This window comes from Centrocercus urophasianus, unplaced genomic scaffold (genome assembly GCF_019232065.1).
Source record: "Centrocercus urophasianus isolate 14NV4802_14NV808 unplaced genomic scaffold, USGS_Curo_1.0 seq_14, whole genome shotgun sequence".
Taxonomy (NCBI): domain Eukaryota; kingdom Metazoa; phylum Chordata; class Aves; order Galliformes; family Phasianidae; genus Centrocercus; species Centrocercus urophasianus.
The window spans coordinates 41,237,236-41,253,768 of NW_024884586.1; the positions used below are offsets into that span (position 1 = coordinate 41,237,236).

A 16,533-nucleotide genomic window follows, 5' to 3' on the forward strand; every position below is an offset into this window, starting at 1 on the left:
GAATCACAGAATCACAGAATCACAGAATCACAGAATCACAGAATCACCCGGGTTGGAAGGGACCTCAAGGATCATGTAGTTCCAACCCCCCTGCCTAGCAGGGCCACCAAACACACACATTCAGATCAGGTTGCCCAGGACCCCGTCCAATCTGGCCTTAAACACATCCAAGGACGGGGCATCCACAACCTCCCTGGGCAGCCCGTTCCAGGGCCTAACCACTCTCCTTGTATAGAACTTCCCCCTAACATCCAACCTAAATCTTCCCTCCTTCAACTTCGATCCATTTCCCCTAGTCCTGCTGTTGTCAGCCCTTTTGAAGAGTTTACTCCCCTCGTGGGTGTAGGTTCCCTTCAGGTATTGATAGGCTGCAATGAGGTCACCCCGCAGCCTTCTCTTCTCCAGGCTGAACAAGCCCAACTCCCTCAGCCTGTCCTCATAGGGGAGGTGCTCCAGCCCCCTGATCATCTTAGTTGCCCTCCTCTGGACCCTTTCCAAAATCTCAATGTCTTTCTTGTACTGAGGGCTCCACACCTGGACACAGTACTCCAGATGGGGCCTCACAAGAGCCGAGTAGAGAGGGACGATCACCTCCCTGTCCCTGCTGACCACCCCTCTCCTGATGGAGCCCAGGATCCCATTTGCCTTTCGAGCTGCCAGAGCGCACTGCTGGCTCATGTTCAGTCTCTCGTCCATCAGGACCCCCAGGTCCTTCTCTGCCGAGCTGCTCTCAAGGACCACTCCTCCCAGCCTGTACGGGTGCCTGGGGTTCTTCCGGCCCAAATGCAAAACCTTGCACTTTGCCGTGTTGAACCTCATTAGGTTCACCCGAGCCCAGCCCTCCAGCCTGTCGAGGTCCCTCTGAATGGCATCCCTTCCTTCCACCGTATCAACCGCACCACTCAGCTTGGTGTCGTCAGCAAACTTGCTGAGGGTGCACTCAATTCCCTCATCGATGTCATTAATAAAGATGTTAAAGAGCACCGGTCCCAAGACAGACCCTTGGGGGACACCACTTGTTACCGGCCTCCACCTGGACATAGAGCCATTGACCACCACCCTCTGTCTACGGCCTTTCAACCAGTTTCTTACCCATCGGGTCGTCCACCCATCAAATCCACTTCCCTCCACTTTGGAGATGAGGATGTGGTGGGGGACCATGTCAAAGGCCTTGCTCAGGTCCAGGTAAATGACATCAGTCGCCTTCCCTTCGTCCACCAATGCCGTCACTCCGTCATAGAAGGCCACAAGATTAGTTAGGCATGACCTTCCTTTGGTGAAGCCGTGCTGGCTGTCTCGGATCACATGCTCATTCTTTATGTGATCGAGCATGTTGTCCAGGAGGATCCGTTCCATGATCTTCCCAGGCACGGAGGTGAGACTCACCGGCCTGTAGTTCCCCGGGTCCTCCCTGCTCCCCTTCTTGTATATGGGAGTGACGTGACCCTTCCTCCAATCATCCGGGACCTCACCTGACAGCCACGACTTCTCAAATATGATGGAGAGCGGCTCGGCAACCACCTCAGCCAGCTAGATCCCACTTCAGTGTTGACTGCCACCAAGAAGGGATCTCTCTCTGAACATCACTCCTTGTGGAGCTTACTGTGAGCCTATGACACTGGTGAGCATTTCCATTTATTTTTATTATCTTTCCATCATGACAATCTTACTAAGCCTAACCTTTGCACACCTATTGACTGTACAGCCATCTAAAATTCAGTCTTCTTCAACCACCTGCAAAGATGAACATACCACTATGCCCCCCAAAATGATTTTATCTAATGCCATTTAAGCCTACCACCACTAAGTCTATGTATACTCAGGCAGGAGATCACTTGGGTTTAAACCTAAATTGGTTCAGGAAACATGTTTTGCTCATTTCAGATAACTCCGCGTAAAGATACAATCAAATGGTCCTCATCCAAGGGAGCAACACAAAGATCTTCAGCACAAAGAGGTCATTTCTAAGAAGCTATGCACATGAAAGAAACAGTTGGCAGAACATCATCGCTTTTTTGGCAATGCTTTCACATAGACACCAAGTACCAATCTCCAGCTACAGAGAAAATTGTGAAGGCAACCTTAAAACAAGCAGATGTCCAAAGCTAATGTTGGCTGCGTTTGTTTCCAAAAAGCTGGCCAGTTCTCTTGCACGAAAGATCCCATTGGGAAAGATCCCAAAATAACATTTTACAAAAGATTTCTCCTGCTCAAACAGCCTCGTAAGCACTTTTGATAAAGACATCCATCTTGGATTGTATGAAACGTAATGAGAATGAGATGTACCCGGCCTGTCGCTAATATTTTGTACTTGCTTTATAGCACTGGAAGAAATCAACAATGAAACCATTGACCAAACTCATATTTAGTCTTCACATCCCTTAGGAAATACAAAGAATGATTATACTGAAGCCTGTGAAAGCAAATTAGGATGGCAGAGCGGTACGTAGCACCATGGCAGGAATGCTTTTGCATGCAATATGTGAGGCACTCCATTATCATCTTTTCCACACTGTGTGTTTTACGCTTCACATCACCGCTTCGCCTTCCAAGCCAAGGCCAGCAAGCGAGCCATGCCAGAAAGGAGGACCCAAGGAGGGGCACTTTGTCACATCTCACGCTTCCAAAGAGTTTGCACTAGGAAAACGATGGACCAGTCCATTAGGCCACGGACAAGAACAGCAGGAAGAGCATGGAGCCTTTCAAGCCTAAGCCACTGGTCTGTGCTTAGCCCACGTAAACCAACAGCCACTTACCCAACTGACCTTCATGAACTGAGCTGTTGGTGACACAACACCTTCCTTCTGAGAGGCAGGCATCTCAGAAAAGGGAAAATCAGACTTAGTAACTCCTCAGTAACTCTCCAAGGAGATTTCACAGACTGATGAAGCATGGCAACCACGGGATGCTCCCAGGCCAGATGCTTGCTGGCACAGGGACACAGCTCACTGCAGCTCTATGGCCACCTGGGGACACATTCTCAGCATCTGGCAAGCCCCGAAAGTTACACAGAAAAGGCAGAGCCTGGGGAGAGAGCACCAGGGGCAGAGTCCAGCCAGGTTACAGCTGTGCCTTAAAGCTGCATATTTCTCTCAGAGCTGGTAAATGCAGAGTCAGCCTCCCACGGAGGTCACAGGCATTGATACTTGCATAATTCCTCTGACCTCGGAGTGAAAGCTGTCTTCCTCCCATTAACAACCAAGATCACAACAACTGAAAGCAGAAAATTCGGGAGTTTGTGGCCATGAACCATACTTGATAAAGATCTTTCTCCACAGCCCCCTTTAGAAGCAACACAGGAAATACCAATTGGTGCAACAACCAGAATTTGTTCTGAGTTGAAAGTAATCAGAAAAAGTAAAAGAAATTCATCTGGATAGAGCATCTAACAACACTGCAAATACATTTTTATGACAAAACCAGAGCAGAACACAAGATCCCCTGTATGACAGGCAGCAGCAGCTTCTCCTCACAGAAACGAAGCCACTAATGAGCTACAAAGCATCTCCATGATCATAATCACCCTCAAAATTATTACAGAATACTAATGAAACCAGAATGATTAGAGAGAAATGCTTTTTTCTAAAGAGTTTGATCATACTTCGTTGATTACTATACTGACATGATAAAAGCAATCCTGCAAGCACAGTAATGTGTTGGATAGATTGGATCACACAAAAATGCTCAATGGGTTGGTGCCCTTTGGATTGGAGTGGCTGAAATTTGGCAAATGCAATCAGCTGAACTCCGCCTGAATGCAAGTAGAGAATGTGACTGAAGAAGAGAAAATTAATCTTAAAGATTAATGCAACAATGGAGGAATGCCCAATCCTTGCTGCTGGAGTCTCAGTACAAGATAACATTATTTGTAAAGCAGGCGTGATTCTTCATCTTTAGGTTGGAAGCCAGAAGAAAAGCCTGTAAACAAAAACGGACATCCAAATTGCTGCATGCAATGACAGAGACTTGCACGAGAGAGTTCAGAGAAAAAACATGACACAGGCTTGCAGCATTCCCACTGCTGAAATGAGAGTCCATTTCTATCAAAAGCCAAACACGCATACAAAAAATGGAGAGGAGTGAACAAGGACCTCACCAATATCTCTGCCCTCTGCAGCTGTAAGATGCACTGGGTAAAAATATCCACAAGCTGCCAGGAAATACTCCACACCACTACAGATACCTTAACGTTTATCATTACACTGAAGTTTTGTTGTGTAGTCATACCCTCACAGAAGGCTCTTTCCAGACATAAGAGTCATTATAAAGGTGTTTAGGTGCTTAACTCCCACTCATTTCAGTGTGGTTCACAAAAAAGTTTTAGCCAAATTCCTATCAGCTTCCTGCACTGGGACAAACACGAAGGAGGCCAGAAAAGAAAGGAGCTGTGCTAAGCAAGGAAAGAAATGACAACATACCCGGCAGGATGTATGGCCAGCCTTTGGAGGATGGAGGAGAAGAAAACGAGCAGAGTTCACCAATAGTGTTAGCTGGAGGGGAGGAAATGGAAGGAATTGGAGATAAGGTCAAGGTTGCTGAACTGGAAAACTGCCAGCAGTGGGAGAGGAGGGAGGGAACAGGAAGAAAAAGGAGGATGTGCATTTTACCCAACAGGAAAGCAGTTGAGATGTAATGCAAGGGAGGGAGAACCAGAGATAGGAGACTGGAAGGAGGGCAGGAGGGCAGGATGGAGGAGGAAGACTCAGGAAGTAAGCATTAAGGCAGTAGCTGAAATCACTGATGGAAGAGATTCCTCACGTCTAAAACAGACACATTTGGAAAATGCAAGTAAGAATCAACATGGTTGCACTCCACTTCAGCTACTCTGAGCACTTCCATCACTGCAGAAATCTATGCCCTTCCTCTTCCTTGAAGCTGACATTATCAAATCCATGGGAACACAACTGACCCAGCATCCTGAGGGGCAATAATAGCAAGGTTAATCTGGTTACATCCTAAGAAGCAAGAATTGACCATATAGGCAAAAAGTAATACTGAGGGCTTGGGGGTATGCAACACTCTAAACTTCTTCTCTCTGTCCGGTCCTGTTAGACATGCACTCCCAGTCTTAGACAGCCTTTCCACTTGCTAGGTTTTTACAGCATTCAGCAGTTCAGGGACGGTACACTTTTCATCTTCCATCACGTGGCCAACACGTCACACAATTTTGTAAAATAATGGTGCTAAATAAACTCAGAAGTAATGAAAATGCCATGCACTCACAATGAAGCTATTGACAAATACGATCTTGACTGTTTTTCTAGTTTGCTTCTCTCAAAGTTGAACCAACTAACAAGAAGCTGTTTCATTTCAAAAGGCAAAGTTTCTTATTCTCTCTGGCTTTGGGGTTGCTCCAGGCTTACGGCAACAGTGACAAGACTAGAAGTTAGCTCATCTGACTCACCAGTTATACAAGGAACTTGTAACACAGAAAGAAAATTACATCTACACTGTGGTTTCCAATGGTCACCTGAGTAGAATTACATTGCATGTCTCTTCTGCTTCTACCAAAGCCACGGTTAATGTTATCAAAACTAAACAAAACAAAAGGGCTGCCCAGCAGGGAGAATGCCAACCTCAAGAGTGGTTGCATCATAGAGTTCGTTGGAGGAAATATCTTTGCTAAGCACAGCGTTTGTTGGCCACTGCTCCTCTTAAGAACTAGAGGCCCTTCTCCAAGTCTTCACAAGCAAAAGGACTCATTGCCAATCCCAGGGAAAGAGAGGCTGTCAAACTGCTTGTGATCTATCTGAATACAACCTTGTCCCTGCTGTTGGGACTGCAGGGTCCTACAAGACTCCTGGAGAGGCTTTCCCACCCACCTCACGGGAGAAACATCCTGAGTACCCAAGAATCCAGCCTCCTTCCAATTGGAAAACCATGATGAGAGCTCCTCCTCTGCCACCCCTACTTACAGAGCAATACTGAAGCACCACTGAACGCATCTCCCTTTTAGCCCTCACCTACTCCTCCATTTCAAGTAGACCAGCACAAGACATTTGCTGGCATCTGTGATGGGACCAATTTACTTGCCAGAGCTCATTACATTACAGCTTTATGCTGTATGTGTCCAAATCACTAAAAAAGCCCAATTCTGTTTCAGACTCCCTCAGAAAATTTTCACTGGAGCCCTGCCTGCAGGGCTTATGATTCCAGCTTGACGCCTGGAAGGAGAGGCACAGTTCAGCTGTCTAGGCTAAGAAAAGAGAAAAGGAACTCTGCAGCCTCCTGTGTCAGAGGACCCTTGAGGGAGTATGCTTTGCACATGAGATAAATCCTCTCTTTCTCTACTTGCAACAAATTGTGCATGATCTGGTGGCAGACTCAAATCTACAAAAACAAAGAAAACAAACTGAATAAAAGCAGCCCCAAAGTACTGCCCCTGTCCAGAGCCCAAAGAGGATCAGTGAAGTAACAGTGCTGGTGTGAGAAAGAAAATTCAAAGGCAACAAATAATGCTAAAGATCCTTTTTAATCAGACACCAAAAAATGAAGAGTTGAGGCCTTAAATGCAGCTGCTGAAAACATCTGCTGCTGCATATCGAGCCGTGATGGCACTGCTGGTGCCTAAGACCAAGCTGCCTAATGAGTCCTTGCTGGCTGTGTGTAGTCGCATGGGATGTGGTCCAGCTCAGATGCTGAAAAGCACTGTGGTCGATACTCCATTCCTACGTGTTTGGAGGAACAAAATTAATAAGACTGTAAAAGCGCACACTGGGAACTCCTAGTAATGACACAGCTCCACAGAGGCAAAATAAGGCTTAAAATACGTACATTTCTTATAATAGATTCTCTGGAATCCAAGAAGAAAAGAGCCTAACTGGTGATGACAGGTGTCTGTTCTTTTATGGGTTGTCGGTTAGAAACCTCAAAAAGGAACAGCGAAATTGCAATAAACAATTTCTTCTTGATTCCTCCAGAGATTGGAAAAAGCACAAGACCTTGGTCCTGACATCAGTTTTCAATCTCCTTCTCCTCATTGACATTCTATGTTTTAATGACATCCTTTCCTACCTCAGCTCCAAGAGAGCTATTCCTGATCTGCAGAAAGACTGTGAAAAGGGAGCTAAATTTTAAAACCCAGAGGAAAACAGCATGCTGATTTTGCTTCACCAGCAGTCACAGCCCAGACACGGAGAATGCTTCAGAGCAAAGTGTGGCATGCAAGCAAACGCTAATGCTTCTGAACCTCACATCTTCTTCTTGCTTTCTATTAATTTTTGTCTATGATCTCAAAAAAAACAAGCAGACATTTAGGGTTCAAATTTGATTACACGCGCCACAGTGTTCTAATGGCATATCTCAGACAACATTACAGCTAAATGGAATCATATCAGAAGTTTTTATTGCCGAGACAGAACAAGGAGAATTACATTATTGTGAGTTATCTGGCAGTGCCTGCCTATAAAATTCCCAGGCACAAAGATTTATCTCACAGTGGTTTTGTTTGCAGCCTACTTAACCAGGTTTAAATTAAGCTTGGGCCCTTCTTCAGCACTCATCACCACCCAGGTGCTGTACATAAATCAAGGTGTCGACACTGCTCTGTAAATTGGGAGCTGTTGAGGGACAAGGCAACGTAGCAATGTGCCCACAGGCATGTCAGAAGCAGCAGGCAGAGCCTGGCAAAATATGGGAAGTCTTCACAGCCAGCTCCAGCCCCGGGCACGTGATGCTCTGGGGCCTCACATCCCTTCACCTGCCACTATGATGCTGCAGAAGGGCTAAGAGCTGCAACAGAGTGAGCCTGCCTCATGGCTCCAAGGCACGACCCCACTCCAGAGTGGCATTTTCCTTCAAAGCCCCTGCTCTGTTACTTGAGCATGGGACACCCCCTCCACAGCCCAGGAGCACCCACATGCGCTGAATGCCCAGTGCACCTGGTGGCAGATGATCTATTTTGACATCCTGCTGCCAGTCACATGAGAAGAAACAAGCAGGATGCTGTGCAGAAAGACACCAGCTCCCTAGCACAGCACCATCCAGGCCACAGGCGTGAGGGCAGGAGCCACTAGTGCTCTGCATAGCATCCTTCCTATCACATGGAGGGACGCTACTGCAGTGGCTAATCTCCTTTGGCATTACTTCATTTGCTCCCTTTAATCATAGAGAGCATCTGGTCATGCAGTTATTCAAGTCCATGAATTAATCCTTGGCACCACACAGAGCAGGGCTCTGTCTGCCCAGTTCAGCCATCTCATCAGGTTCACAGGAATCCACCTGGGTAACCCAACATGCTTACCCAATGCTCTTTTGATTAACAGAGAAACAACTTCACTGTTCCGCTGATTTCTGAGCAGAACATCGAGGACACTAAACAACATAAGAGCTGCTCTCCCCAGGAGACATCCCACACTGCATGGGCTGTGCTGGGGCATGTAAGGGAAGGAAGGCTTCCATGGACTGCCAGAGTCCCATAAACAAAGTCAGGACATTGTTTGCAAGTGGGTCTCATCTACAAGCTGGAAAGGAAATGCTAATGGTGGGAGCACAGCTCCAGCCCTGGGAAACTCTTCAGTGCATCCAAGCTGCTGGGACAACTTCCTCCAGGAGCAGAAAAAGAACCGAGTTGCTGCCCTTTGGGTTTGCAACAGGTTTGCTGCAGAGCTGCAAGCAGTGCATGACACCAGAAAGCCTCACTGCCAGCTTCAGCTGCCCCCCCAGCCAGGTATCCATTCCTGACAAGTCAGATTCTGAGTGGTTTCAGCCTGTAACTACCTGATACAAACAAACAAAAACGCTACAGACAGAAGTAGTCCTGATGTACCCATGGACAAAGTGCACTAACTGCAGCTGACTCACAGGGGCACTATTAGCATGAGCATTTGGAGAGGTGCTAGCTATTTTATTAAAAAAAGAAACATGAAGCCCATTCCATTGCAGACGTAAACACTGAATAATATTAAGACATTCTGAAGCACACCTGGTTTGGGGTGGCCCTGCTGAAAAGGTTCAGGTGGGCAGAGAACGGCACACATCAGATGCCTCTTGTCCCCCATGGCCATATAGCACCCCACCAGGGCTGCACCTCATGTGGCTGCTCTGCCACTGCTGGTGAAGCAGTTCTCTCTGAAGTCTGGGGAAAGTGAGGGTCTACAGACCACAGTATTTATCTCAGACCCACTGCTGGCTCCATACTAACAGATGCAGTAATGAATGTGCCGATCTACAGCAGATCATCAAAACATGAATTTTTCCCATCTTCTGTGGTTACCTGTAACAGTGGATGACGAATACAGACTGTCAGCACCTCTTTTCCTCATCAAACCCCCAAACTTTGACATCGTCTAACTTTGTGCTGGTTGGCTGCTGTAGGGAAAAAGCCAAACGCTGCTCAGGTGCACCAGAATAGCAGTTGATGAAGGGCCTTTAAAAATGCACTGGCTTGTCCTCAGTCTCTCACTATACGCTCTGAAGTTTCACAATAGCCCTCCTCAGGCTGCAAATTCTGCCACTCTCCCCACAAACCTTTCATTTCATTTTCCCTTTCACCACTGCTGTTGTTGCAGTGGCAGAAAACGCCTACCATGAATCTCTGCCTTTGTCTGCTCCCCGGTACTGGCGCAGGCAGCAGGAAGAAGTTGCCCTCTACCTTTGTTTCCCCTGTCTACAAAGGCAGTCTGGCCACAGGAAGGCAAACAATGGCCCCAGCAGGATGTGCCCAGCACACACCAGTGGGAGCCACGAGGACCATAGGGTTCCTCTGGGTGCTGCTCCCAGACCCCAACCCTCACACGACAGGAACTGTCATCTTCAGCTGTCTCAGTCTTATTTTAAAAGCAAAGTCAGCTGTAAGGAGCCAGTCTGGTTTTGCTCCCAGAGACGAATGGATTTACTCCCACAAAGGCTCCAGCGGGGACAAGCAGCCCTGCTTCGGGTGGCCTCCACCAGCACCAGGCTTGGGCCACAGATGCATTGCCCCTGATCTCCACTGATTGAAGGCTGTTGCAGGATAAATGTTCTATTTTCTCTGCAGAGAGTGGAGGAGAGAGACTGAGTCATGTTCTTGTTGTTCCTCTGACCCAACAGGTGCATCAGAGGACTGAGATCATCACTGTTCCAGCTAGACAGATACAGGGCTGTCAAAAGAGGTCCGGTTTAGCTACTGTGTATCTCTCGCTGCCTCTACCAAATAACAGAATCATAGAATCATTAAGGTTAGACATACTTCTAAGATCATCTAGTCCAACCATCAACACATCATCACCATGCCCACTAAGCCATGTACCGCAGGCGCAGCAGGCAGCCAACACATCAGCCAAAGAGCCTTTGTCATCCACTTCCACCTCATCCAACGGCTTCTCCTTACACCTCCACACCATCAATATTTGGGTTTGTTTTTATCTCAACGTACGTGCCATATGCTAAATGGAATACTCACCTCAGAAGCATCTTTGCAAAGCATGAACGTGGCTGGTAGTGACAGTGTGGTGGAAATTAAGGGAATTAGTCTGACCGGCAGCAGGAGCTGAGGTGAGCAGAAAGCTGCTGCACAGCCTGAGCTCAGTCTCAGATCTGGGTTTTGTTATTTGAAAGAAACAGTCACTGGAGACAAATGCCATGAGCAGCACACAACTACAAGCTCACACTCGCTCACCAAGAGGTGCGTGCTCAGGGTCACTGTGTGACACAGAGGACAAGGGACACCAGCTGTCTTAATGACAGCTCTGGCATTCCTCCCCATTGATGGCAGAGAACTGGTTTTTTGGACAGATATTTTACAAGCTTCACGAGTGAATGGTTGTTATGGGCTGATCTTTATCTCAGTCTTGCTTACTCACCCTCATAAATCCTAGGAAGCTGCTGCCTGTTGTGTTCTTTCCCTCATTTTGGGTACCTTATCTAAGCCACCCCTTTAGAACAAAAGGAAGCACAATGGCACCTCCATGGTGTAACCTTGCTGCCATCCTTCCCTTATCAGGGAACAATTCTAAGGATGAGCCATCTGTGCTGTGGCCTTATCACAGCGCAGACCTCCTGGTCCTGATGCAAACCACACATCCTTCACTGTTTTCTCAGTTGTTTGCTGCCAGTTGTCTCTCTCATTATCAGCACAGGCCATTCCGACATCCCTAGCTCAGTAAACATAACATTTCCATTACAAAAATCTACAGTTATTTCCACTCAAGGAAAGAGTCTTATTAAAATCAAATTATCAGTGCTAGTACATTTTAAATCTCAATCAGCTAAGCTAGTTCCAATTGCCAACAACAAGCTGGTTCACCCTTACTGGTGGTTCATGTCAGTGTGGATTCGTGGCTCCTCCAGGCAGCTGATATATGAGCTTACCAACGTGAAGACCTCTACCCACAGGAGCATGAGTAGCCTTCAGGTTGCCCTCACATCCCTGAGCACCAACATGTGCCTGGCATGGCCACAGGGCAGCGGGCAGGAATATGAACCAGTTCAGGGGCTGCACATTTGCACGGGCTGCTGCAACACCCCAGAAGAGGCAGACAGCAAAAGGATCAGAGAAGGGATGCAATTCTGAGCCATGCCCCAGCATTCATCCTCAGCTTTTCTACAGAGATATTTGAATGCTCCAGAAACTAGAAACTGAGACTCTGTCCCTCAGCAAATGAGCTGCTGAAATGTGATTAGCAGTAACAAAATAACAGCCTCATGTGGATGGGGAATTTCCTTTCCCCCTCATTCATTCTCCCTAGTCAGAAATGTAGCCAGCAATTATTAGATGAATTCTCCAGCAATGCCATAGCGTTCCAAAAATTAAACACTGCCTTTTAGTATGCATCTCTGGAGGATCCTGGAGCACTTAGCACTATTGAGCTTAGTGATAAAGAAATGCCTGAAAATCATGTTACAGAGTGGGTCATTTCCCACCCAGTCCCTTTAAAGGAAAAAAGGAGATGCGGAGAGATGAAAGAAGCTACACATGGTCAGTGGAGGATCCCAGTCCTGATCCATAGCTGCACTGATAGGTAATGCCAGTTACCTCTCACTAACCACAGGTGGGTCCATACGAACATGCAATGCAGGCTCCTTAAATAATGTCAACAAACAGAACTTCACGTCGCTAACTCCTGCTGGGTACTATTGAAACTCCAGAAAACCTCTGTGCTGGATAAGTTTTACCTTCTCTGTGCTCTCCAGCCACCAATATGAGACTGCTACGGAGCAGTTTCCTACAGCACATCAGATCAGAGTGCAATAGCTCATTTAAAGTGCTGTGCATCCATACGGTTGAGCCACAAAGGAAACACATACAGTACAAGGGGAAATGGATTCAAACTAAAAGAGGAGAGATTTAGACTGGATATAAGGAAAAAGTTTTTATAAGGGTGGTGAGGTACTGGAACAAGTTGCCTAAAGAGATGATAGATGCTTTGTCCTCGGAGACACTCAAGGTAAGGCTGGACAGGGCTCCAAGCACCTGACTGGTAGGCATCCCTGTTCACTGCAGGAGAGTTGGACTAGATTACCTTTTAGGGTCCCTTCCAACTCAAACAATTCTATGATTCTATATCAAGACCCAAAGCCAAGGGATTTCAGCAGGAATAAAATTTAAAAATGGCTACATAGTATTCCAGACAACATGGATTCAGAGCTGCTTGATCACCTGTTCCCAAAGTAGGCAGTACACTACCAAGGATGGGTGAAGGTGTCACACAGCACCTGGTCCTTCCTACAGACATTGACAGGAGTTGACACCTCCTCCCAGGTCGTGGAGTAAAGCAGAGGGAAGCACTGGGCTCTAGTGAGCAGTGATGAATGGCAGTACCCACACAGCCACCAAGACAAAACAACTGTGATCTCTTTGTAAAGTTCCCTGACTGCTACATGGGGAAAAAAGAAAAGAGGATAGTCAAACTCCCACTTCGTTTACATGGTTTTGTCTTGTTTGCATTTTATTTTTTTTTTTTACATGAAGGTTCTTCATTCATTCTGGGTTCTCACACTGAATGGAGTTTTACTTAAGAAGTCTTCCCTAAATTATTATTTCCTCCGCCCTTCTTGTTTACAGCTGTAAGAGGAACGCTGATATACGGAATGACTTAATGACTTTTACCCTAGTGGGCAGCCAAAATACAACTGTCAGCGACACAGGTGGTGTCTCAGGCACCGGGGCAAACATCTGGACAATGGTCATCTGTGCACTGCAGGGCAGCAGGGAGAAGCCCTGACACAGCAGCACAGCATTTATCTCTTGCAAGAGCCTTCTATGCCTCTAAGATTCCTCTGTCATCTGAGAAGAAGCAACGCAGGCAAATCTTGGGAAACATAAAACCTCATTTGTGCTACAGAAAAACCTGAAACAAAAGTCCTGAGAACTTAATCACTAAAGCAATCCTGACTATGCATTGGCAAAACAATTTTTATGTCACCTAAGAGGAGCTTCTTAACAGTGCACATAAAGGATATTTATGAAGAAGGAGAGGCAGGTGTAACAAGACTCACCCTTGCTTAAAAACATGCACAACAGTAACCGTCAGCCAAAAAATCTGAGCAGGAAAATTAATCAGTCAAAATTTTAAGAGGTAAAGTTCAATATTTCCAGGGGCTCTCCATCCTCCCAACAGCTGCACCTTTTATCTGGCTCCAGGGCCAGCTTTCAGAGAGAGCTGCTCCCTAAATCCTTGTGTGCAGGTCATACCCACCCCCCAGGAAAGCTCTGGCTCTTACACACACAGGCAAAGAAAGGGCTCTTACGTTTTGCAGGGCATCTTGATACTGTGGCAGTGAGGACAGCTGTGACTCAGAGTGGTATGGGGACAACCCTTTCCTCAGAGTCCTCAAATCCCCAGTGCTGGACTGCTGCAAAGACAAAAAGAAAACAGGACAGGCTGTATTAGCAAGAATGAAAGTTATCTCCTTTCTTCTGGATTACCTCTTCCCACAATCACCAGCTGTTCCCATAACTTCTCCCTGCAACAGCAGCTCAACTGACCATTATGATACAAGCCGTTCCCGTGCCCACACCTAGAGAAGCATTTGCAAGCAGCTGGAGGTGAAACTCTCAAAGTCTACACCACAAAACGACAGAGTAAGAAGGCACTTTAATTTTACCTAAGCTGTTAGGTAGTTAGAACCACCTTCAAAGACGTAAATCCACCAGGAGATATTTTCTGGATCTTTTTAAAGCAACATCAGCTATTCCAGTCTCCCACAGGTGAAGAGCAATGAGAGTTTGTAAACAGTGCTATTGTAACTCATTTAAGCCTCCAAAAGGGGTGTGAAAGCAACAGTTTCTTATTTGGTTATAAATTAGCTTGCAACCACAAGACTTAAGTGGAGCCATGTAAATAAAGGCAGTCAGCATGACTCAACAAACCATGCAGATAGATGCAATCAACTGTCTGCGCTCAAAAAGAAGCATCAGGTGTTGGGGAGTGCTGAATAACATCAGGACAATAATATCTGCCTCACGTTATCTGTTCTCTCACTCAGTTGTTCTGAAATGGGATGGTCTTCAAACAAGAGGAGTTTCTCCTTTAAGAAAGCACGCCCATACATCATCAACATACAAGTAGCCAAAATCAAGGACCTGGGAGAAGATTATATCTTTTTATTAACAATAAATATCCTCATTAACATTACATTTTTTTTAAGAGCGTAAAGCAATGCACTATCCCTCATTTTAAAGCCATAAAAGCATGACCTTTTAGATTTTTATGTTCCATTAAGACTTCTGACTTGCATCTGCTGGAGAAATGATGTTTTCCACTTCAAAAGAACCAAAGAAAAACCACTGGTGCAATAAAATTTAACAGCAAGTCTCATAAATCAGCTCAACTGTATATAAGAAAACCCTCAGTAACCCCAAAGGCCTGACCATAACCAAGGCTTTAGGGACCGAGGCTGTATACAGATCTCAGAAATACGGAAAGTTTGTCTTTATGTTTCTTGCTCGCATTGTACAGAGAAGAATCAATGCATTCAGAGTGGGTACACCATTTTCTATTGGTGTCAGAAACCTTTTCTTGTAGCCAGATGGTCTGCTTAGTGCTAGTTCAGCTTTTGTTTTACCTCAAAATGTCTTTTTTTTTTTTTTTCCCACAAGCATTCTGACCCACACACCCTATTTCTTTCATTTTACAAACTGTGAGGAGGACAGTTCTCAAGAAAGTCATCATGAGAAATGGATGCTAGCCCTCTATCACTTGACATACTAGGAACTGCTGTATTTCACATAGAGGCATGATTTTAGCTTAGGGGATGTCTAGGATTCCTTGCATTTACAAGGCCTACAATTTGTTTGCATTTCACGACAGAGCCCAAAACAAAAAACAAAAACAAAAAAATGTGCAGAAGAAGCCAACTCCTTCTGTACACAAGAACACCAGAACAAAAATGAGTTCTCCTCACCACGGTAAATACTTTGAAAGGAAGGGTAGAAGGCTAGAAAGAAAGACGGTGAGCAGACCCTTGTTTTCTTGGTAATGTCTCAGATATGTCACACCTAAGAGTTTCCTGGTGGTGACACTGAAAGGATTGTAACCCAGCTGGTTCTGCTTCCACTGTCCATGCAGCCACTTCTTCACTCCTTACGGCACCAGGAGCAGCAGCCCCAAGAGATGTCTCTGCTGCCTGCTCCTTCAGTGAGCCCCTCTCACACCCTTCCCAGTCTGTGGAATGAACAGGCTTTCACACAGGCACAGGAAAGGCAGCAGAAACCAACATAGAGAAAATGTGAGGATACAGCCATGTATTGGAGACCCCAAGGCCACACATCGCAAACCTCAGCTCCATGCTCTGCCTTGTTGGTATTTAGACTCTCAAATTCATTCCCGTTGCTTCAGATTTCTGCAAACTGCATGAGACATGCAGCATGCCATGTGCTTGGGGGAAATAGGAGTGTGGAAACAGGCATGCAAAAGAGATGAGGCATTCATTTGCTTCTGTCTCCCAGGAACTTGTCCTCTTGCCCCAAAATCTCAAGGGCTTAGCCTATATTAGATCTAGCATGTGTTTCAACACACTACAGGTCATCCGCATAGGAAGTCAAAATGCCAGCAAAGGAAGCAATGACACCAGATCTAGTTCTGGTCAACACACACCACCACTTTGGTTAAAACCATGCTAGTTTAAACTGATTTAACTGACCTGTGCTCCTGTCTGTAAGCAGAAGTATGCTTTAATTTCAATTTGGCTTAAATTGATTCAAATTGTGTTGGCAAATACACAGATACAGTCAAAACTCTGCTCAAGTGTTCCTAATGGATTGGTTCAATTGCTTTTTTTAAACAAATCCCATTTACGACAGTGAATTTGTGTGACAAAACTATTGTTAGGTTGTTTCAGCAACTAATGCTGATGAATCTGATCTAACGCACTCAGTTTGATGGCAAGATCCCCGCTAAGTTCAATGAACACCACAACGAGCCCTTAATTAAAGAGTAGGAAGGAGAAAAAAAGAAAAAAAAAAGGAGCAAACAAAGAATAGAAAAGAAATCTTAAGAAACAAAAAGGCTGGACAGAGAAATACTCAGAAGAGGAATGGGGTGTAAGGTGAATTCAGTAGGGCTAGAAAAATCATCGCTTTCCATTATTCATCTGTGTTGGACCAAAGAACCA

General features: G+C 45.8%; 1 protein-coding gene across 1 annotated transcript in view; it reads right to left on the reverse strand.

Moving 5' to 3' along the window:
- Window positions 1-16,533, reverse strand: part of CCDC85C (coiled-coil domain containing 85C) — a 102,260-nt gene that overhangs the window by 11,290 nt on the left and 74,437 nt on the right. Inside the window, exon 3 of the mRNA XM_042813442.1 lies at window positions 13,669-13,773. Coding sequence (XP_042669376.1) covers window positions 13,669-13,773 — 105 coding nt within the window. The remainder of the gene's footprint in view (window positions 1-13,668; window positions 13,774-16,533) is intronic.